This window comes from Odocoileus virginianus, chromosome 17, assembly GCF_023699985.2.
Source record: "Odocoileus virginianus isolate 20LAN1187 ecotype Illinois chromosome 17, Ovbor_1.2, whole genome shotgun sequence".
NCBI classification, from domain to species: Eukaryota; Metazoa; Chordata; class Mammalia; order Artiodactyla; family Cervidae; genus Odocoileus; species Odocoileus virginianus.
The window spans coordinates 44614050-44637863 of record NC_069690.1 but is presented as its reverse complement, the minus strand read 5'-3'; the positions used below and the strand labels follow the sequence as shown (position 1 = coordinate 44637863).

The 23814-nt window shown below is 46.8% G+C and overlaps 2 protein-coding genes and 1 pseudogene across 4 annotated transcripts in view; 2 read left to right on the top strand and 1 right to left on the bottom strand.

Moving 5' to 3' along the window:
- DCAKD (dephospho-CoA kinase domain containing) overlaps positions 1-16153 on the bottom strand; it is a 28880-nt gene extending 12727 nt beyond the window's left edge. Inside the window, exons 1-2 of one of the 3 annotated variants that reach the window (XM_020873502.2) lie at positions 15974-16153; positions 14578-14689 (exon numbers count right to left, since the gene is read on the bottom strand). The gene's annotated coding sequence lies outside the window, so the exon portion shown is untranslated. The other 2 variants (XM_020873500.2, XM_020873503.2) reach the window with 2 other exon arrangements.
- LOC110124800 (reactive oxygen species modulator 1 pseudogene) lies at positions 13388-13621 on the top strand (annotated as a pseudogene).
- Positions 16154-16281: 128 nt separating the features above from the next.
- The window catches only part of NMT1 (N-myristoyltransferase 1), a 32734-nt gene continuing 25201 nt past the window's right edge, over positions 16282-23814 (top strand). Inside the window, exon 1 of the mRNA XM_020873498.2 lies at positions 16282-16525. Coding sequence (XP_020729157.1) covers positions 16395-16525 — 131 coding nt within the window. The 5' untranslated portion in view covers positions 16282-16394. The remainder of the gene's footprint in view (positions 16526-23814) is intronic.

Below are 23814 nucleotides of genomic sequence, written 5' to 3'. Positions count from 1 at the left end.
ACCATGTGGCCGAGCTGACCTCACCTCCTGCCTGTATACAAGACAGGACCCTTCTGGAGACCTACTGCACCAGACCTCGGGGGAGAGAGGTGGAGGCACCCAGGTGGTTCTGTCGCGTCACAGGGCTTGGGACGGGCTCTTTGTTTACGATGGTTTAGGCTGAGCACCAGAGAAGACGGGACTTGCCCAGGACCACAGCTAAAAGCAGAGTCTGGATGGAAATCGGGGCTCCTAACTCTGTGTCCAGACATCTGCCTTCATGTACTCAGGGAATGGGAAATTAATTTACATTTAGATTAAGACGAAATGAGGAGGGTGGGTCTGTCTGCAGGGGCCAAAGAAAAATGATTTCTTGGCAATCACACTAGTTTTCCCTCTGCAGATCAGGGGCCCGAGTCTAACAGATGACCACTAGGGCACAGGCTCAGGTCTGCCCCTGGCTCCTGGGGTAACCTAGTGAGGATCTCCCTTTCCTGGGGCCCTGACTGACCAATTGTATAAACAGACTCACAGCGGCTTGGCCTCCACTGGGAAGGGCGAAGGGATGGAGGTGTGCATGCCTCAGGAGGCTGTGAGCCCCTGGCTTGAAGGGGCCAGACAAATACCAGCTGTTCCAGTCCCATAAGCCCCTCCATAGCTCGCTCCCTCACAGACTGCTGACTGAGCCCCTGTGGGCTTTGCAGCAACCAAAGCGAAACACAGGTCTTGCCCCTCAGGAAAGCTTGGCGAGACAGACAGTAACAAATGAAACCAGCCAAGAAGGGAACACTGACAGGTGACCGAGAGCTGTCACATGGTACTCACCCTGGGGCTAGGGAGCGCCGGTCTGCCCCCAGGAGCAGCCCTGACCCAAGGGCCCACTGGACCCTCAAGGCTCAGCAAGGAGGAAAGGTTTAGGTTCCAAACTGCCTGGAAGTCAGGCCCCTGGTCCCACCCAGACCTGCCCCATAGCTCCGCCCCAGGCACCTACTGGAGCAGCGACCACCTCCGACATCCTCTTCCTGGTGTGGCTCAAAAATCATCACTTCATAGAATCCACCTCAGTTCCCCTCACTGCACTGCCATCCTAAAGCTGGCTGTGATCTGAATTCCCTGTGAAACTTTAGAGAAAGTGCAGAAGAAACCCAGCCTTCACCCTAGCCCCCGTCTCTGAATCTAGGGCGGAAAATTGCGTCCCAGCCAATCAGACACCAGAACCCCGGTGAAAATGGAAGGCTGTGGACTGGAGTTGAGAGGTCTGGTCCCAGCCTCTGCACTCTGCCAGAAAACTAGTTGTGACTTTGGGAAGCCTCCTCAGCAGCCTGGCCCAAGGTGGGAAGCGCCCCGAAGAAAGAAACGGCGGAGCCCCAAATGCCTGATCTCCGTTGATCCTCTGTCTGATCCTCCATCTCCACACCTGTAAACGTGGGGCTGGACTTCCAGCAGGAAGAACAGCAGCGGCCCCGGGGTAGGCTGTGAGCCACGCTGCACGTCCTTCCTCCCCTCCTGTGGCCCAGAGGTCTTCCCAGAGCGACCAGATGGCACGCCGACTGGTGGCCGGCCGTCTTCCCTCCTGAGCGTTGGCTTAGCTGGAGAAGGAAGGACAACACCGGGGCCCACAACGACAAAGAGAAGCCAGTGAGTAGGAGCTGGATTCCAGAGCTGATCCCGGGCCTGGGATCCTGTGGGGAAGGAGCCACATCCAATCTTCTCTCCTCCCTCTGTCTCCACATCAATAGGAGGCAGCAGGGAGTAAAGAAAGGGTAAGGACTGGGGTCAGAGAGGGGGGTCTTCAGCCCTGCGAGGTGATGATGGAATTCTGTTGTGCGCCACTACCTCTGGGCCCTTTGGTTTTGACTTCTTGGGCCCCCATGATCCGGAGACAACAAAGAAAATACATTTGGGGAAGGTTGATCTCTCTTGGAATCTCCCCTGGCAGCGTTTCTTAGGGAAAAATGAGAGTGGACTGCTTCACGGGCCTCTAGACAACCCCCTGCTGTTTGGGGAATTCTCAGTCCACTATGCCCACCCTGCTAACTTAAGCCACCCGCACCCAGAGCCTAGACCCCTGCAGGAGCCTGAGACCTGGCACCCGCTCCCCCCCAGTCCCTGCCTTGCTCTCTCAAGGCGGCCAAGATCATGGCTTAATGTGAACATCTGCTCCTGTCATTCCCGTCTAAAACCTTCGCTGTGTTTCTCCTCCTCCTCCTCGACTTCAGAGGCCTCTGGGTCCTGTGATACCGCACAGTCCACCCCGCTCCCATCCCCTGCGTCACCCCTCGTCCACGCCTGTGCTCATCACATGCGCCTGATACCTGACCCTGAACACCAGGCTCTTTCCTACCTCGGAGCCTCCACGTCTGCGGTTCCCCTGTCCATTGCCCTCACCTCCAGGCGGACTCCTCAAGTCATCCCTTCACCAATCAGGCACCAGGCACTGTTCAGAACAAGGGGCCTGCCCCCACGGAGCTCACACTCACTGAAGGAGATAGCAGGGGAGGTATGGAAAGAGAAAGCTCACGATATGTGAAGCAGTGCTAAGCAGGGGATGGGATCAAGGATGGGGGTCCTTGCTTTGAGGGACCAGAGTGGTCACTCTGAGTCAGGACCTGACAGCAGGAGGGAGCAGGTCACCTCTCTCAGTGCAGCCTGTCCCCCCCAACCCAAATTGGGCTCCTCACACCTCTCACCACTTCATTTCCTCTCCTTCCCTTGTGCTCACCTGGCTTTGTGCTTCTGTCTGCATGAGGATGTGTTAGATAAAATAAGCTCCACAAGGCCACAAGCCGTGTCCAGCGCTGGACCCTTTTGTCCCTAGCATCTAGCCCAGGGTCCAGGGTCTGTCACTCACCAGGTGAGTGATATTGGTCACCTTATTTAACCTTTGAGTTATTTAACCTTCACCTGTAAAATGGAGCTAAGGAGCCCTACTCTGGTTGCCGTGAAAAGTAAATGAATTAATATATGTAAAGTGCTTAGAACAGTACCTAGCACACATGGAGCTCTCAACCAAAGCTCCCTTTTCATGCTGGTAGTGTTTGATGAGCACCGTAGAATGAATGAATGACCAACTCTATGAGCAGGGAAGGCGACCGGAAACACGTGGGGTCACATTCTCCCTTCATCGGCACAGAGGAGGCTCCCAGCGTGCTCCTCTATCCATGAGAACACACTGCTCACTGCTAGTAAATCCCTCCTGGAGAAAAGCGGAGACAAACAGAACACCCAGCAGCTTCAAGCAGAGTAAGGAACTGATAAGTGAATGGACACCCTCTGCTCCCTCAGGAGAGCTCGGGGCTTGGTTGGGAGCGAGTTCTATTGTTCGTGTCTCCCAACCGACAGCCCCACACCTGCTGGCTGGGGCCAGGAGTCTGCTCCCTCATTAACTTCAGCCTCCTCCCTCCTCTGCAGCCTCTCAGGATTTCACCCTGGGCCAGCCTAATCGGCCGTGAGCCTTTCCTTTGAATTACTTTCCAAAGCGGGTGCATCCACTTTGCTCCAATGATCAATATAATCATTCATGAAAACGAGTTGTTCCCTACCTTGGGACCCAATTAGTTTCTTGTGGAACCAGAGGTTGCAAAAATACATTGTTTTCCAGTTAACTAGTAAGTGCTATTTTTATCTACGCTTTCCCCACTCCTGATCTTTCATTATTGGTAAGAGGCTGCAGTTTAAACCTGAGTCCAAGTTCTCCTTGTCCGCTGGACCTATATTAAGTCAGCACCTCCTCCTCCAGGTTGCCAGGAGCTTGAGGGAGTCCCCAGAGCAGGTGTGGCGCTCAGCCTGCCTCTCCCTCTGCCCTGCCAACACCAAGGAAAGGCAGGTCTCTCTTCTAGAGCCCTTTCCAGGCACACATCACTGCTCCAGGGAGGTTTTATGGGTGGACAGGGAGGTTGTTTGGACCGGACAACTATGCTAGTGTTCACAAAGAAAAATGATCACAGGGAAAGCCAAACCTCAGGGGCTGTGAAGTCACAGGGCCTGGGCTGCGCGGTCATGTGGCCTCGGGCAATATACTTCAGGGCTGTGGGCTTCTGTTTCCTTACGTATAAAATGGGATTAATAATGACTACTTGGGACTTTCCTGGTGGTCCAGCGGTTAAGACTCCAGGCTCCCAATGCAGGGGACCTGGGTTCAATCCCTGAGGGGGAGCTAGGATTCTGAATGCTGCATGGCGCAGTCAATAACTACCCACAGGGGTTTCATCAGGACTGAATGGGGTACCATGCGCCACCATCACCTCATCTTTCCTAACTTAATGTGTGACACGCCGGTGACGGTGGTCTGCTCCGTTTCCCTGAAGGGCACCTCCGTCCCTTCTGTTGCCCACCCCCAAACCCTCAGCATCCTTCCAGTTCCTCTCACAAACATGCCTGGTCCCCCCAGCCTCCCCGCCACCGAGCCCCGCATCTAGCTCCCGGGTCACTGCAGTGACTTCTGAGTGATCTGCTGCCACCTTTGCTCCCTGACGGTCTGCTGGTCACACAGCAGCTAGGGTGATCCTAAGTCAGGTCACATCACCTCTCCGTCTCAGAGTTCCTGTGTGTCTCCGGACAGACTCAGCTCCAGCCTCCCTGGGTCCCTCCTCCCACTCTCCCCATCAAATGAGACCCTCCAGTCACCCTGGCCCCTTGCTGCCCCGTAACTGTTGGGCACCTCCCACCTCAGGCCTATGGACATGCTGGCTGTTCCCTCCACATGCAGGACCCTTTTCCCAAAGGTCACAAGGCCGCTTTCCCCTTCTCTGTCCCACTGCTACCCAATCAGACTGTCCTGAATATATAAAGTAGCACCCCTCCGTTCCCCTCATGTTCCACTTTTCTTCACTGTGCTTATTATCACCCCTCAAATATATCTACGTGATTATTTGATGTAATCTGCCTCTCCCCCTAGAATCTGAACACTTTGTATTTAAGGTGCTTAAAACAGGGCCCAATAAGTAGAAGGGCCTCAAAAAACATCTATTGAATACACAAAATGTAAGTGTTAGTCATTCAGTTTGCGACCCTATAGACTGGAGCCCTCCAGGCTCCTCTGGCCACGGAACTCTCCAGGCAAGAATATTGAAGTGGGTAGCCATTCCCTTCTCCAGAGGATTTTCTCGACCCAGGGATCGAACTTGGGTCTCCCGCATTTTGGGCATTCTTTACCATCTGAGCCACCAGGGAAGCCCCTGAATACACGAAGCACACAGCTAAATGCCCAGCTCATGGGTAAGCAGGCTTAGGGTTAGTTGCTCATTCTAAGGCAGGAGGCAGATGCCCCCACCCCCCAGGGTAAAAAAAATTGGGAGATTCATTCTCTATTGACCAAAAAACTCCAAGATGTTAATAGCGGGACAATTAAGGGAGGAGGCCGCACCCTGCAGAGACCACATATTTCTCATTCCTGAAGTCAGGAGATCTCCCTGAACACACATGGGCAGAAAAGGCTCCTAGGAGGCCAAAGAGGAATCATGTCAAGGGATGATCTACCCAGATGCCTTTTCGGTAGGATCCATCTTGGCTAAAAGATGCATATGCCCACATGGAAGGATCCTAAGATATAATGAATATGGACTGTGAACCAGGCAAATCATAATGACTGGCCAAAGGAAACTGGCCCATAAAAGTAACTCAAACTACCACGAGGGCAAGACTCAGCAACTCAGGGACTCTCCCTTTGAGTCTGCCACATGTACTGTACTCTTTTTCCTCCTAATAAATACTTCACTTGCTTCACTACTTTCCGTCTTTGTGGAAATTCTTTTCTGCAGAGCCCAAGGGCCAGTGCCTTTGTCACTGACCGCTGGTCTAGTGGCTAGGATCCAGTGCTTTCACTGCCGTGACCCAGCCTCAACCTCTGGCCGGGAACCCAAGCCCCACTCCAAGCCATTGCAGGCTGAGGTCACATGAGATCAATTCTAGCAAATATACAGGGATACATATATGAATTAAAAGAAAATGTTCCACTCAGCTTATTAAGAGAAGCATTTCAAAAAAGACTTAGGTTTAACAATGATCAAAACTAGTTGTTTTGGTCAGTTTTGTATTTTCAACTTTGGAACTCAATCTAAAAGAAAATATTTAATAGTATGACAACACAATTTTCAAAAATGTTTTAGTTTTTATACATATTTTGGTAGCACAGCAGAACAACAAAGACTTTCGAGTATAAAACTGATTTGACTAGAAAAAGAAATTCTGTGAAGGAAATTAAGTGGAAATAGGAGTTCAAGGAGGAAAAAGGAACATGTAAAATTTCAATTGTTCAACAAAAGCTGGTTCATGTAATCTCTTCCAAGAATGAAGGAAAATCAAATCACTATGGCATTTAAATTCCTTTGCAGACTTAAGTGCCTTGACAGTTTAATTTTTAAGATGTCAGTATTTACAGTTAACCAGAAATCACAGCCTTTGCAACTATCGAAACTTTCAGAGAAAAATTTTAGCAACCTAAAAATGTGAAGAGTTGGTAGTTTCCGAAAGGAAGCTGAGCTCAATCAATAGCTACTGCTGGCCTGCCTTCAGTCGTAAAGGCACAAGCACAGAGGTTCTGAACCCTTTGAACAGGCTTCCCATGAGAACAGATTCAGACCTTGCTCAAGAGACAGAAGAGGATTTGGTGGGAATTTAAGGCCCTCATAAGGGAAACTACCCCAGCCGGCCTGTCCACTTCCTATCATAGCCGGATCTCCATTATGTTACCGTGTCCCCAGGCTTGTCTGCACCCTGCCAAATCCATCTGACTTATTCAGGCAAACCTGCTCCCCCGGCCCCAAAGAAAAGACATTTCAAAGCCTTCCATTTCCTCAACTTTAAAACTAGGACTTAATGTCAAGGTTCATTCGGGTGAAAATTTCCCCATAACTAAGAGAGAGGAAATTTTTTGCAAACTTCGTAAACAAACTCAGCGCCAGAGGCGCCAACACCTCCATTTAGGAAGCGGGGAGTGGGGAGAGAAGTAGGCTGCCCTTTTCATCAACGCCAAGAGTTGGGAACTCCACGCCACCAATGTTTCGTGTGAGCAAAGAAGAGTCGGAGCGGTACCCACGGTCACACCACTGAAAATGGCAGAGGCTGGATTCAAAAGTCAAACTTAGATCTGACCACAAGGGTCTGAAGTGCAGGGGGTGGTGGTTGAGTCGCTAAGTCGAGTCTACTCTTGCGACTCCATTGACTGTAGCCGCCAAGCTCCTCTGTCCATGGAATTCTTCAAGCAAGAACCCTGGAGTGGGTTGCCATTTCCTTATCCAGGGGATCTTCCCGACCCAGGGATCGAACCCGCGTCTCCTGCACTCTGCAGGCAGATTCTTTACCGAGTGAGCTACGAGGGAAGCGGCTTTGGCCTGAACCTTGGTTTAAATTCCCTATTTCCACTGCTTTCTAGTTGTAAACCTTTCTCAGTTGCCACAGCTCTAAAATTGGTAAAACATCACCTTACTTAGTAAGGTTGTTGTCAAGGCAATGAGCCACGGAGGTAAAAGCGTTTGACCAAGAGCTGCTACATAGTATGTGCTCAATAAACTGTAATCGAGACTCAAAAGAAAGGCGCATATTCTACGCCAGCGCAACACGACTACTGAGCCGAGAATAAGGCGCTGGACACAATGCCTTCAGGCTGGCCGAAGCCCTACAGGCGCGGGGCCTCAATGCCAGAGTACACAAAGCAGCCCAAGGGGCCGCAACCCGGCCAGCCCCCTCCCACGGGTCCGGCCGCTCCCACTCGCCCCTGCGGCGCGCTACGTACCCTAGGACTCTGACCAGGCTAGGGCCGCCGCCGCTCGCCCAATCTCAGAGGCGCTTACTGGGTGGCTCTCCGAAGACAGGCGGGGCCTCGGGAGCGCGCGCACGTGGACCGGACGTCCGGCCAGCTGAAGGGGGGCGGGGCCGGCGACTGGGGGCGGGACCCGGAAGGCGCGCCTCCCTAGAGTGCTGGGCTGGTGGGTATCGCAGGATTACTCCGCCCTGGGCGCTAAAACATTTCCAAGCTGGAAGAAACCCGGGGCAGGGGAGCCTAACTTCAGTTCAGGACTGGCCACCAGTAGCTGTGCAGCCTCTGGCAATGGTAACAATAGCTATGGTAGTGGCTACTGCCAAGTCTTAACAGCACTCTGTAGGCATTCTCATTGAATCTTCACAGTCCTTGAGGTAGATACCATTACCATCCCCATTTTTTATTTATTTTGGCCTGGCTGGGCAGCTTGTGGGATCTTAGTTCCATGACCAGGAATTAAACTCCGCCCTCATCAGTGAAAGTGCAGAATCCTAACCACTGGACTTGTTGCAGGAAGGGAGACCCCTTCCAGGGCCTGAAATTGGGCTCTTGTCTAACACTTGGAAATGAATTGTCCAAGGAGACACATGTGCTGACAAAACAAGAGATTTTATTGGGAAAGGGCTCCCAGCCGGAGAGTAGCAGGGTAAAGGAACCCAGGAGAACTGCCCTGCCATGTGGCTTGCAGTCTCTGGTTTCATGGTGATGCGATTGTGTTGTCTTTAGCCAATCATTCTGACTCAGAAGTCCTTCCTGGTGGTGGACGCCTTGTTCAGCCAAGATGGATGCCAGTGAGAAGGATTCTGGGAGGTGGTCAGACATGTGGTGTCTCCTTTGGACCTTTCCTGAGCTCTTCTGGTTGATGATGGCTTATTAGTTCCGTGTTCCTTACCTGGACCTCCTATAGTAAAACAACTCATGCAAATGGTTACTATGGTGCCTGGCCAGGGTGGGCCGTTTCTGTCAGTGTGCTTCCCCTAACAGACTGCCAGGGAATTCCCAGAAACTGACGTTTTAAAATATATATTTTAATTTATTTGGCTGTGTAGGGTCTTAGTTGTGGCACGTATTATCCTTTGTTGTGGCACATGGCATAGATTCTCTAGTTGTGGTATGCGGGCTCAGTAGTTGTGGAAGCTGACATATAAAGGTTAATCCATTTACCATGTGCATTGGCTATGGAGCTCATTCCATGCTTACAACCCTAGCCAAGACACTTAGCCTCTCTGCTCTTTCGAAGTGCAAATATTGGCTACTGTGCTGCTTGTTGAAAGAATTGAAAATACATAAAAGCACCTAAGGGTGCTTCACATATAGTTCAGTCCAGTTCAGTCGCTCAGTCGTGTCCAACTCTTTGTGACCCCATGGATTGCAGCACACCAGGCTTCCCTGTCCATCACCAACTCCCAAAGCCTACTCAAACTCATGTCCATTGAGTTGGTGATGCCGTCCAACCATCTCATTCTTTGTCATCCCCTTCTCCTCCCGCCTTCAATTTCCCCCAGCATCAGGGTCTTTTCAAATGAGTAGGTGGTCCTTGACTCCTACCCTGCCTCCTTCTCCTTCTTTCTAAACTGTATCTCTGCTTTCAGCTTCAAGGCAGGAATCTTGTCTGTCTTCACCACTAGTGTCCTCAGTGCCTGGCCCAGTGTCCAGCTTACTCAGGATCCAGTAAATTGAAGGATGAAGTAAGCCAACATCTTTCTCTGATCACTCCAGTCCCTGAAACCTTTCCTCTTGAGGTCAGAAGCACCAACTGACATCACCCAAGCAGGATTGCATCTCATGATCAAAGGGGCCATTTGGTCCAAACACCTCTTCAGTGTCTGAATCTCCTCCACATCATCTCTGCTTACTTTACTTGAACAAGTCCAGTGTCAGTGAATGTACTGTCTTTCCAGACAGCTTCATGATGTCTCTGAAATTCAATCTTGGCCATTTTTCCTTAGGTAACATCTCTTCTATTCCACAGGGTCATATTAAAACAATTCTAATTCCTATTCTATAGAGCTAATGGTCCAGTCCTCTTCCTGGACTAAACAACTTTCAGATAACCTCACTTTGTGGTTCTCAACCTCTGGCCTACTTCTGTCCCGTCAGAAGGATACCCAGAGCACGCTGCCCCGACCCCATCCCCATCAGTAACAATGACTGACCACGGCAGTGATAGAAATAAGATGCCTTCGCCTCCCCCAGGGTATCAAGCTCTTCCTAGGGGCATATTGTTAGGCAATCCCTTCAGGATAATCCTTCCCCGACCCCATTCGGCCTTACTGTATTGTAAGCTAGCGATGTACAAGTAGGGGCTCTAATTAGGCATCTTTGTGGTCCAATCTGCCAACAGCAGCTGCATCTCTGCTCTGGGATGAACCTGGAGGAAGGGCTGAAGGGCAGCTTCAGGGGCTTCAACCCAGGAACTTCCTCTGAACTGAAGCTCTGTCTTTGCAGTTTTGAGGTGATGTCATCAAGGACTTTTTCAGCTCAAACACACATGCTCTGTAATTTTGGATGGCGGTAATAAACTTTGAGCAGGCTTGGACTGCTTACACAATCTCACTTCATCCTGATAATGACCTGTATCTCAGTCACCCCCGTGTCCTTAGCATCTAGCATGACACCTGGATCACAGAGCTACTTCAAGTTGTTCGGTGCCCTCTGAGTCCGGTAGAGATGACTCCTTTGACTCCTGGGCCTTTGACTCAGTTCTTAAAATTAAACTTACTTTCCGTATATTTATTTTAAATAAATATTAATATGCAATTAACTTTATACCATCCCTCACAAATATCATTAATATTTATTCTTTATTAAATAGCTTAAAAGTAAAAAAAAAAAAAAAAAAAAAAAAAAGACTTCCCAGCTGGGAGATAAAGTCCAAACTCTGAAGATGAGCCTGAAACTCAAGGCTTTCTGTGACCTGGCCCCTAATCATTCCTTCAAACATATGTTCTACCATATGTCTTACTGTATGTTCCCCCTTGGGATAGGCAAAGGAAGAAGGCAATTTAGTTACTGCACTAGACTTTGCATGAAAACAACAGGTTCAAGTCCAAACTCATCCTAAGAAGCGGTGAAACTTTGGACAAATCATTGAACTTCTGTTTTTCTCATCATAAAACAGGAATTATAGCAGCCCGGTTTACTGCACAGAGTCAAACAAAACAACTGATGGTAGGGATCAAACGAGACAGTACTGTGTGCGCTCATACTGTGAGTAATAAAGTGCTTTAGGCATGCGTGGTCACCATACCATGTGTTCTTGCCTCTGTCCCTTGTCTGCAACATTTCCACATCCTGAAGCCCTTGTCCCTTCTGTCTCACTATTCACTCATTCACCCAGTCATACATTAATTAATCCAACAAATATTAACTGAGGGCTTGGACTTCCCTGTGGCTTGATAGTAAAGAATCCCCCTGCAATGCAGGGGACATGGGTTGGATCCCTGGGTTGGGAAAGATCCCCTGGAGTAGGAAATGACAACCCACTCCAGTATTCTTGCCTGGGAAATCTCACAGACAGAGGAGTCTGGGGGGCAACAGTCCATGGAGTTGCACAAGAATTGGACATGACTTGTTCAACAACAACAAAAAACAACAAACTGTGTGCTGGCCCACGAACTGTGTGCTGGCCCAAATGATAAAGAAGTGAGGAAAATCCAACCCGTTCTGCCTTCATAGAACACAGGGTCTTCTAAGGGGAAAATGGGTGCAAATTGAACAACCACACAAACAAAAGTGAAACTGCAGGGAGACTTCTCTGGTGGTTCAGGGGCTAAGACTCGGCGCTTTCAATGCAGGGGGCCTGGTTCAATCCCTGGTCAGGGAACTAGATCCCTTGTGCCACAACTAAGAGTTTGCATGCAGCACTAAAACTTGGTGCAGCCAAATAAATAATTTTAAAAATTAATAAACTTAAAAAAGTAAAACTACGGCTGTGGCTCCAGCTCAGGAGTGGGTCCACAGGGCCCCCCAAAATGATCATGATGGGGGAATCCAGGGCTTAAGTTGCCTCCAAGGCCCAGTTTGAGTCCTGCTTTCTCCAGGAAGCCTTTTCTAACCACCCTGGCCCAGAGGTCTGCAGTGCCTGCCCCACCACCATCTTCAGTTAACTTATCTACCCAGTTCATTTAATCACACCCAGTCAGGCCTTGTTATTTTGGTTTCAAGTGTGCCTGGTTTTCCAGATTTCACTGGAAGTGCCTTCTGGGCAAGGAATGCTTGGCACTCTCTTAAATCCCAAAGCACCAAGCAGAAGCCTAGGCCCACTGCGGTCCAGGGACCTGGTATTTCAGAGACTGTCTCAGGGAGAAAGGATGCCCTTTCTGAGCGTGAGCTCTAGGGGGGACAGGGAGCTGTCAAAGACCATCTTTCCAGCCCCTATTTCACAATCGAGCCCACTAGCCCTGTTTTTCAGAGGAGAAAAGCTCTCTTCCCTAGGAGAGCCAGGATGTTGCCCAGTATGATCTTTCTCCAACAAAAATTGCATCATCTTTCTCCCCAGTTAAAATCCTTCTGTGGTTCCCAGTCTTCAGGGTAAAGTCCAAACTCCTCAGCATGGCAGCTGCATCCTTTCCCGGTCTGACTTCTGGCTGCCTCTCTGGTCTCAACTTCCAAAATGCTCCTCACACTCCAAGCTGGCCACATCATTCTCCTTTGTGATACCTCCAAAGGACCCACTTTCATACCTTCTGCCTAGGATGTCCACCCAGTCTGTCTGCTTCTGCTACCAAAACTCAGCTCAGCCATCTTCTCCAGAACCCCTTTCCCCAGGTTAAGGATTCCACCTCTAGGTTCCTGCTACATCCTGTGGCCACCCCTCGACTCTTTTCTGCACTGTGTTCTATCAGACCAGACACCTACCAACTGATGGAGGGGACCCAAGGAGGGGACTGTGGTGGTCCATCCCTAATTGTCTACCTTCTGCCACAGAGCCTGACATGTCAGGACATGAGTGCTCCAAGCCACTGGCTAAATGAATCATGAAGGTGACCTGGCTCATGCCTTCCCAGGCCCATCTGAAGAAAGGGATCTCTGATCTGCTGGGAGCACAGCAACGGCCTTGATCTGTGATGGACATCACGAGAAAGATTTTTTTGATCACCAGGAGTGATGCTGACTTTCTGGGAGGGGAAAACACTTTACTGCTATGTGTGCACTGTCTCAGATGAGGACACTGAGGCTCAGAAAGGCTAAGTGACTTGCCTAAGTGACTTGGTGGGTCACAGGCAGAGCCAGGACTTAGAAGCCAAGGAGTTAAGAGTCTGGAACCTACTCTTAATGACTATATTCTATTGTCTCCAGTAATAATCGAGAAGGAATAATGGAGGTATGCACACTAGGAGTAAATTCCAGAATCTGCAGAGGTTTATAGGGATATCCTTCAGCCATTCTTTGGGGCCTGCTATACCTCGCTCACTTGTATGAGGCTCTTGCCGGAATGGGTGGATAGGAAGAGCCAGAAGAGCTAGATGGGAAAATTGTGCCATTTTAGTGTGTTGTGGAGCTCAGAAAGCTGGGGATGTTTACCTCAGAGAAACAGGAACAAGATTTAATTGAAAAATATGTAAAAACTATCTAGAGGATCTCAAGTGCACTCCAGCTTGCATTCCATGTAAGACACAGATCTGAGCGACCAAAGCCACAAGCAAGATGCTAGTGGCCGTGGGTCCCTATGGACAGTCCCACCCAAGCTGCTTCGACCGCATAAAAATGGGCTTCGTGCTGGGTTGCTCCATGGACATGGCGGCAGGGGCACTCTTCGGGACCTTTTCCTGTCTCAGGATGGGAATGTGGGGTTGGGAGCTGATGGGCAGCGTCGGAAAAACCATGATGCAGAGTGACGGCACCTTTGGCACATTCATGGCCATCGGGATGGGCATTTGATGCTAATCAAGGCAGTGGTTGCCCATAACATCCACCCCCTCCCATCAGTTCCATCCCATGTGTACTATAATAAAGCAAGTCTTTGAGTATTTGGGGGGAAAAAAAACTATCTAGAATTACACAGGATTATATGCTTTTCTTTTTTTCCATTTTTAAAATTAATTATTTATTTTTGGCTGCAGTAGGTCTTTGTTGCAGAGCTCAGGCTTCTCACTGAAGTGGCTTCTCTTGTTGCAGAGCACAGGTTCTAGACTGCTCAGGCTTCAGTAGTTGTGGCACACAGGCTTAGTTACTTAGACATTTAAGTAAGCTCAGGCATTGAAATCACATGTGGCAAAATTCAGTCATTAAATGGACATTAAAAAAAAAGGTGATGGGGACTTCTCCGGTGGTCCAGTGGCTAAGACTCAGCACTCCCAATGCAGGGGGACTGGGTTTGATCCCTGGTCAGGGAACTAGATCCCACATGCTGCAACTAAGAGCCAGTACAACCAAATAAATATAAATTAAAAAAAAAGATATTTCTTAAAAAAATAATAATAAACATAAAGTTTTTAAAAAGGTGTTGGGAATTCCCTGGTGGTCCAGAGGTTAGGACTTGGTGCTTTCACTGCCAGGGTCAGGTTCAGTCCCTGGTTGGGGAACTAAGAATCTATAAGCCATGTGGTATGGCCAAAAAAAGAAAAAACAAACCAAGTGTCACATATACTCAATTTCTTTTTTTTTTTAATTTCTTTTTAAAAACATAAAAATTTACATTTTTACTATAGAGAAATCATGAATCCTACGAAATCTAAGATTTTAGAAGATTCTAACTTGGATTCCAGAAACTTGGACTCATACTTGCATTCTGAGCTTGGTCATCTCAGTCACATTGCTTGCCTATCTCCCAGAAAAGCTCTCCACTGAGCCAAAATTGCTTGGTTTGCAGTAAAATACCATGCAGAGTGTCTTACTTAAGCTTCAGATTGCAAGAATGGCAAGAGGCCACAGACACCAGCACCATCATCTTCCATAATCACTCTTCATGAGTCCCATTTCATTAGCCTTAATTCAGCCTCTGCAAATCTGTAGGAAAAGAAAATATAGGGCTGAGAATTAGAATACCAGAAATGAGTTCTGGTCCAAGGTCTGCAACTAGGTATCACTGTTTTTTTATATTTTTCCAAGCACAGGTTTCTTCAAGCCTCCTTCACAAAGTCACATGAGCTATTATAACTGAAATACTTAGAAAATTTAAATCCATCTAACACATGTAAGGCTTTATTATTATCTCTGACCGCCTCCTTTTGCCTGCATTGTATATAAGGCATCATGCTGACCACAGTCTTGGCCCCAGAGAGACAAAAAAGGGTAACAGTTCTCAGCCTGAACAAGAGTCTGCGTTCCAAAGTCAAATATAAATGATTGCAGGTTACCTGCTGCTTTGGATCATATTATTAACTTCTGCTCTTGCCACTGGTATAAGATCAAGCATTGACTATATTTAGCTCTCTTTTGTTTTGCTTTCCTGAATCAGAAGGGAAATACTTCTTCCCACTCTATTCCTCTTCCCACGCTGAAAGTATCCCAAAGGCAAGATCATTTCCCTTCTTGGCTGGATCATTTCATGCAGCTCTCTGATGATAAGAACTTGTTCTTCCCTCAACACCCACATAAGCCAAGCTGAACGGAAAATCTCTAGGAATGGTAACCATGTCTTTGGGCTCTGCCTCAACACTCCGGTGAGATTACTCAACCACAGGGGTGAGACCCAAAGGACTGGAGCATTCAGTCAAGGCTAAAAATAGCTTAAGATGTCAAAATTACCTTCTAATAACTGATTTCCTTGGGTAGATGTATAAGACGATGGGACTTTAGTGGTAAAGAACTTAAGAGAGTTTAAGTCATATCCATATGTGTATACTTCTCGCCTCCCCCCGCCCCCCACTCATTAGCTATTAGACTATCCAATTTACCCACGAATTTTGGGGCCAAGTTTCTTGTCTGTGAAAAACGGGAATAGTGCCCACCTTCTAGACTTGTTGAGAAGATGGCAGTAAGTGAGTAATTGTGGAGGGCTGCTGCGGAGAATGAAAGGGACTCTGTGTGGGAAAGAGCTTCAGGCCAAGAAGGGCTAAGGCCTGACAGAGCAGTCAGATGTCACTGGTCAGGATCAGTGCTCCGCACATCACAATCCACCGCCTTTCATGAGGCCTCGAGCTACCAACGACCAAGGGCCGCCCAGAATCCCGAGCGAGGAAAGGCGGCCAGGAGCAAACCTGGCTTCTTGCAGAAAGGCGCTCCAAGAAAATTCTAAGCATTTGGGCTTTCAGTGGGTCGCAGCCGCAGGCCTCAAGGCCTCTTACTTACCTGAGAATGGTAACGGTCCTTAACGGCAGCCAATAACGGCTCAGGGCCGGCTGAGGTCAAACCTAGGATTTTGGAGCCCACGCCCAAAACCCTATACTGCATCGAACTACAACTCCCAGCATGCGGCGCGACCGCCCGGTGGCGGAGCGTGGGCCTCGCCAACCTCGGGCCCTTCTTTCCTCCCGCGCGACCGAACTCCCAGAACTTCCGGATAGGGCTGGCTCCCCACCCACGACTGCCTCCTCTCTAGATTTCTGGGTATTGTAGTCCATCTTGTTCCGGTTTCCCGGGAATAACCTGCTCCTAGCTACGGCTACTTTAGCCACGAAAACTACAAAACCCAGAATATCGCGCAAGTTCCCCTTGTCCAATAGGAACCCCCCATGTAGCGAGGCGCGGAGGCCGGCTCTCGCAACTCAAGATGGCGGACGAGAGTGATACAGCAGTGAAGCCGCCGGCACCTCCGCTGCCGCAGATGATGGAAGGGAATGGAAACGGCCATGAGCACTGCAGCGATTGCGAGAACGAGGAGGACAACAGCTACAACCGGGGGTAACGAGATCCTCGGAGTCCAATTCCCATCCAGTCCGCCACAACCTGGGTCTCTGGGGTGCGGGGAAGTCACCAGGAGCTTAGTGTAGCCCTACCCCCACATTCCTATTGGCTGAGACATTGGAATCCTGTCTGTCGATTGGTTGCTTTCTTTGTCATTTATCAGGGGTGGGTGCTCAGTATGTTAAGGCCCAGAGACATTCAATACTTTTATTATATAAAAGTTCTTCTGTGTAATGTTCCCGTCATGTGGCTCATGCGCGTCCGGGGAAAAGAGCATGTTGGACGATGGCCTTCGATGGCACAACACAGGTCCATCTAACAGTACAGTTCAAAAGGAATGTTACAGTAGTGTTGTGTGAACAACGTGCTTAGCAGTAAATGAATAATAAAATGTTTCACTGCAGTTCAGTTCACCTTCAAGGAGGAAATTCATCAGGCTATACAAACCATAATTATGTTGTAAAAATATCACTACTAGAGAATCCCAAGATATAAACTCAACTTATAAACCCTATGTAATTACTGTATGATATTTTGATGTATATGGTGTCCGCTGCTCCAAATGATCCATAAGTTTCCCGAGCAATATACAATTAGTTCTTTCAGTATCTTTGCTCTATTAACTTTGTGAAGTAGCTTCGAGCTTCAAGAAATTGGGTGATGGTCCTTCCTTGGACAGTTTGGAAGTGGTTTAATACTGCGTCTCTTGTACTTTAGGGTCTTGCTTCCGGGTATTCCTCGGGTAGAAGGAACGCATCAAACGTTTGAGTGTTGAGCTTCCAAATTTAAGCCACACCCGATCATTTCTCTTTCCTCACATTGTTACAGTGGCTGGCGCAGAGGCTCACTCTCCTTATCTACATATATGTTTCCTAACGGAAAGTCATGAGAGACTCTTGGATGTATAACTTTGGCTGAGTCTTTGGTGGTCTGATTTTCGTGGCCATCTTGTCCTTTGCTGAATCAATCTGTTGGTAGTAGCCCTGGAGGTGAAAGGGTAAGGTTAAGGTCTTTGGATAAACTTTAAAGAGAGATTCTGTTACCTTGAAGTGATAGGAGAACAAAGGATTGTTTAAATGGCTTATAAGTGGCTTGTGATGAATGCTTAGGTTAAAAGATCTAGTTTTATGTTCTTAGTCGGCTTTAAAACCACAAGAAGGTGCAGGGGAAAAGGAAGCTTGTTAGATTTGGTTTTTATAGGACTGTGTCCTTTTGCACACAGATCTAATGTAATAAAAAAAACCTCTAGATTCCTGAGAAAGGAAGAGCTGAAAAAGAGGAACTAGGAACAGGAAGGAGGGAAAGTGGCCCTTCTGAGTAGAGACCCCAGTCACATGTGAGAGTTGTTGAATTCGAGATTCGTTTCAGAAGTGAAAGTACCACTTCATCTTTGCTGTGTGTGTAGTTGCTTTTGTTTTCAATGCCAAACTGTTGCCCTGACCAGTGTCTGTAGCTTATTAGTTGGTTTTGTTGCCTATAATCTATGAATCACTTTGCAGGATTGTTTGGCAAAAAGTTCTGTGTTTTATCTAGAGTACAACAAAGTGGTAACCTTCAAAAACTCTTTGCAAGTGCATGGTTATGGGCTGGATGGACAAATTAAGTTTATTGGTTTCCCAAATCTAAAGATCTGTATGAGTGAGCTTGGAGGTCGCAGGTGAAAAACAGAGGACCCAGCCTGAAGGGCAGAGTCTAGTTCTGGCACTTGGAATCTGGAATAGACTTGACATTTTTTCCATTAATTGTCAGAGGAAACGGTTTTGGGAAGAAGCTGTGTAGTACAATGGGAAAAGCATAGACTTCGGAATCATTCAAACATGTGTTCAAATCCTGGTTTGACACTTAATAGTCCTGTGTCCTTGGGAAAGTTACTTAACCTCCACTTGTCCAGATTACATAAGATAACATCTGAAGCAGCCTTCCCCCTTCTATTTCCTCAGATCTTCCCTGTCCTCCCCCCAACCCCCTCCCCCTTACGCCATCACATACTATATTTTTTTGTAGCTTTTCTCATGACAGGAATTAAGTAACATTTGTATCCAAGCCTTGTCTTACCTGACCATGAGGAGTTTCAGAACAGGAATCCTGTCTTGGAGATGGCTGGCAGTTAGTGGGTATTCATGAGTATTTGCTGGATGAATGAATGACGTGTTAAGTCTGTAGCCCAGTGTTACTGCAGGTTCCTTTCTCCTCGCTGAGGAGAAGGATATCAGATTTTTCTCACATGTACACTTAATTTTCCCCAAATAAGTCTCATAAGCCTTACTATAGTTACTGTGAAATACCCACAGAAATCAAGGATCCTTCAGTTTTGTATGGAAGTTTTCCACTGTTTTTTGGCTTTTTGAAATGTTGCTTGTCTTTACTTAATATTATTTTAAATGTGTTCAAAGTGATAGAAGAATCAAAATATCTCCTTTTGATGCTAACAGTTCTAACAGACAATATGCAATAAAAGTTAATGATAGTTCAAACCAACCCTTGTTCTCTTGGGCCCTTCTTTCAGGATGGGCTCAGTGCTTTACACTGATGAAATGAGCTGCGTTCATGCACTGGAATAATAGGAAGTGCATTGGTGCTGGGTCTTAATGTCTCTTCTTTATGTATTTTAGTTCTTGATTTTTCTAGTCCTGAGGTTTTTTCTTCCATAATTAAACATTTGGCGGGTATAAATTTCATGTATACATAAAAGCACACACATGTTCACAAGCATACATCTTTAGTATAGATGTGTGCATGTGAGTGTGTGTGTATCTCTTTATAGTTTTTCTATTTTTTAAAAAATCCACTCAACTGAGGAAAGAGAGGAGGGTAGCATTACCCCCAGCCCAACCCCCCCAGTTACCTGGCATAAGTTTCCTTGAGCAGTTAATTGAGTGGAGAGTCAAGCTAAAATAATCTTTATACTACATCCCCCTGTGGGTCATGATTCATCTATAGGATTTAATTTGCTTGCTTGTTTTTAGTAAGAGATTTATCACTGAAGAATAAACCTTATCAGCTGGCAGTAGATTTTAATTGTGAGATAACAAAGTTTATTTGGATGCTTTGGAACGGGAAAGAATTTTTACACTGTTTTGCTGTTAGGATTCTGTTGGAATTTATTTTGCAATGTCGTTAACACCACTGAGATGCTGGGAAGTCATTGGTCAAGAACACTTTGATCAGGGATGTCTGTTTCCCATTCTGTTTTCTTACTCCATGGGGACAGGTTAAAATGGGTTCTTATGAGTTTGTCTTAACTTCCTGATGATGCGATATTATTCCTTATGAAGAAACTTAAGAGAAAAGAAAGGTCTTTTTGAATGGAATTCCATAAAGCTATCCTTACTTGCTTCTGTTTTATTCTTCAGCTTCTCCAAGAGTGACTCTTTCCACATTTATTTGATGGCTTATAGCTGTATCTGGTCCTTAGAAGGAAGAAATCTTTTTAGTTCCTTTTTCTTAATTTCTCCCTTCAGCTTTTGGTTCTTCAAAACTAGATCAAAGCAGAAATGAAAAGAGAAGCCTCATCACTGATATCAAATAAGTGTTCTAATTTTATTTCCCAATTAAGTGGCAATTAAAAAGAAACTAATCAAGAGCTGCTTCAAAGAGAAAAGACTGGAAAGCAGAAGAAATGAAAAGTAAATGAGAGCCTATTTCTGGGAGACTGCTGCTCATGGCAAAGCAGTTTTGCTGATTTTTCACATTGTTTGACTAATGTGCTCACTCTAAAATGTCCCAGCTTTACTAAGTCTTCCCTTAACCCTTTCCCTGCAGAATCCATAAGTTTGGGGACCACAGATTCAGTAACTTTAGGAGGTGGCTGCTTCAGCTCTTCCTCTTTAACCTTTTGTCTGAAATCTCTGCCCTACAAGCCTCTCTTCCAGCTTCCCAAGGACGGGGCACTCTTGTGACAGTTGCATGTAACGCCCACAAAATACGGTGTTGTCTGTTAAAAGCACCAAAGCAAAAACAAAACTAATATTCTTCAACAGGGTCAGTACTTGCTGCAGATTTTTTTCCTCTGCTTCTGTCTTTGAGAGAGAGCTAAGGAGGCTTCACTATTGTTAAGTGGTCAGTAAATGTTATATATTGCTAACGTGACTGTGTGCTGAACCCTGTGCTTAAGCCCTTTACGTGGATTATCTCGTGTAGACTTCACTAATAAAGACTGATTTAGCTTTTGTAATGAGGCTTGGGATTTGCCAATCCACCTCTCCCTTTGACACCCAGGAGGATCCATTCTGAACTTGCTGGATTTCTTTTCCTTACTTGCATTGACTCCTTCCTCCGGACTCTGCAGCAGTGTGCGTTCTGTCTTTGAATGTGTTCAGTAACCCGTGGACTTTCCCAAACGAGAGAACCAGTGAGTGATGGAGGTGGCTGGCTCCTTTAAATTGTCCTTGATAGACTGGTATCTTTTTCAGAGTTCATTCCGATGTGTGAAATTGCTACCAGCATTGAGTCCCTACTCAGAAAATTACTGAAATGGTCTCTGAACTGCATCTTATTTGACCTTGGAATTGCCAGGTTACAGTCTAGCTCATCAAACCAACCCAGAGTATGTAGAATTTACATTTCCATCTCATTCTCATTTTGAACTACTTAGTGTATCAGAGCTCTTGTGACCCCTGAAAATACCAGCTTTCCTTCATGGCAGGATTGGCTGGTTCACCCTCAAACCTCTGGCTAACCCAGGGAGGGCGGAGGATGGCAGTATAAACAATCTTTGATAATCCTTTCCCATCCTGCTGTTCTTTTCACAGGCCTCCTGGGCACCTTGATGGCAGTAGTAAAGAGTTTTTATTTTTACAATCATTTAGGACTCAAAGGCAGTTTTTTGTGAGTGACTGACGGTGGGAGCTTGCAAAGTTTGGGGGATGGCATTAAGTGATTCTGCAGCCTCAGCAGTTCAGAGGATCGGCAGGCAGCTGTACTGATCCACACCATGTGATTTCCACCTGTGCCCTTGTAGACACCACCACATTCACCTGGGTTTGGGTCTTCTGAATATGCTACCAATAGGCTTGCTGGTGAATCACACCTCAGGAGTAAGTTGATTTGCAGAAGGGGAGTTTACTGGGAGTCTAGTAGTTAGGACTCAGAGCTTCCACTGCTGTGGCCCTGGGTACAATCCCTGGTTGGGGTACTAAAGTCCTGCAAGCTGCTGTGTGGCCAAAAAATAGAAAAAAATTGATTTGCAGAAGAATTTCCTACAAGTGGCATCAAAAGAATGTTAGAGGCTAGTTATTTATTTAGTAAGTTTCTCTGGAAATTTTTAATTTGAGCCTAAAAAATTAACTTCTAGATTAATTCTACTTCTAGGAGGTAGAAAACAGGTAACTGAAAGTTGTGAATTTCCTTTTCTGAACTCTTTTTTTTTTTTTTTTCTTTAAATCTCATAATCAAACCTAAACCCATGGTCTGTGTTTCAGACATTGGAACCACTGGAAATGGTTAAAATGGAGCTTTTTTTGTTTTAACTCTTGTAGGAATAGAACAGGTCCTAAGGAGGGAGGAGACAATAAGAGAGTTGAAAATTGAATGAGAAATTTGATCATTTAAAATCTCAAACAGTGGCTCAAAAGAGCCCCGCATCGCTACCACTGTCTTGCAACGTTAGCGCAGCTGTCCTCTGAAAATATTGCTGAAGATGTTTTGTTGCCCCTCTTTTGGGCTCTAGCTTCTCAGGGTTTTATTTTAGTCTATTACGCCTGGAAAGCATCAGTCAAGCACGTATTTGGTGAACTCTCAGTTGTGTGCTCAGCATAACTGGGGAGGCTGTGAGAAACAGCTGTGTAACATGGGCTCCCTAGACTCAGGAAAAATTGCTTTATCTCATTGGGAAGCCAGGCAGCAACCCATTATTATATGTGAAGTATTAAATTGTACGGGAGATCATAACCTTAAAAGAGACAGACCTCAAGGAGCATTGGAGCTGGAGTAGTCAGAGGAGGCTTCCTGGATAAAACGTGGCTCACTCTCCTTCTTGCCTTTAGTATCTGCTCATCTGTCACACATAAATTTATATTAGGGCTTTTGAAGGTTCTCAGATAAATTCTCACAGGGAATGAGACTTTAGTGTTTGGGAGTAGAGTGGGCCAGGTCCTTAGATTGGTGACTTGTCCCTGGGTTCCAGTCAGTTGGTTGATGCATCACGTCCCTGGGCCTTGGTTTTCTCTTCTGTAAACAACAGGTTAAGCCCGATGGCCCTGAGAGCTCCTTCCAGCCCCGGTGGTTTAGCTTCCATGATAACAGCTTTCTGTCCCACAGCCCCACACCTTTGCGTGGACTTTGGCATCAGCAGGATCAAGAGGAGGCCCAAGTCGTGGACCCACCCTGCTCCTGTTGTTTAGAGCTTCGCTGCTGTTCTTCTTGTCAGCTTGCCCTTCCCTCCCACCTCACTCACACTCTGATGCTGTGTTCTGCTTCTAGAAATAAGTACTGAGGTTCCTTTTCCATCTCCTCCCCCGCCCTGACTTTCTTCCAGAGCATCCATAGGATTTCTTACTTGTTTGAACTTAGAATATTTTGACCTTCCTTTAAAAATGACATTTCATGATTGCTTTTCTTCCTTGTTCCTGGTTTTGTCATTCTGTTCATTCATCCCGTACTTGCTAGGTTGGTCGCTAATGACTTGAGTTGATCAGCTTTACTTTCGAGTGTACATTCCAAAATTTTTATGTGAACTCCCGTCTCCTTTTCCATTGCAGGCAAACAGCCCCTTCTCCAAAAAAAAAAAAAAAAAAAGAGCTGGCAAGTTTCACTAATTCTCTGCTCATTCTTTTGGAACCAAATGAACCAAAGGTAGACTTTGATTTGCCGTATCCCAAGGCTCTGGCCCATCCCTTTGAAGTATGTTCGGGTGACTGACAGGTTTAGTAAGATCTTTGAGAGACTTTTTGTTTTCATTTGCAGAGTGCCAGCATGCCCAGGGATACCCACCCAGTGGGGATGGACTCCAGGTCCCTTTAAAAATGAAGCCAAATTCTTTTGAGGAGGACCAGCCTTGCTTCCATGGGGTCCTTTGGTTTCGTTCTTCCTAAATCTGAATTGAACCCATCCTTCTGTGAAATGGTGTTGGCTTCCTAAGATGCTTCCTAAGAAGCTACCCCTAATACTTCTTAAGACCTACTCTCAAGGCCTCTGAGCTTGTTTGGTTTCTTACAGATAATTAAAGTTACTATAGTCACCTAGAAAGCTCACCCTCCTGGGCTCCTTGGAAGTCTCTTCTCTGAGTCACTTGTCTTCCTGTTTGGCTTGTTAACTGAGAGATGGTGATGAGCTCATGATGTTCTTAT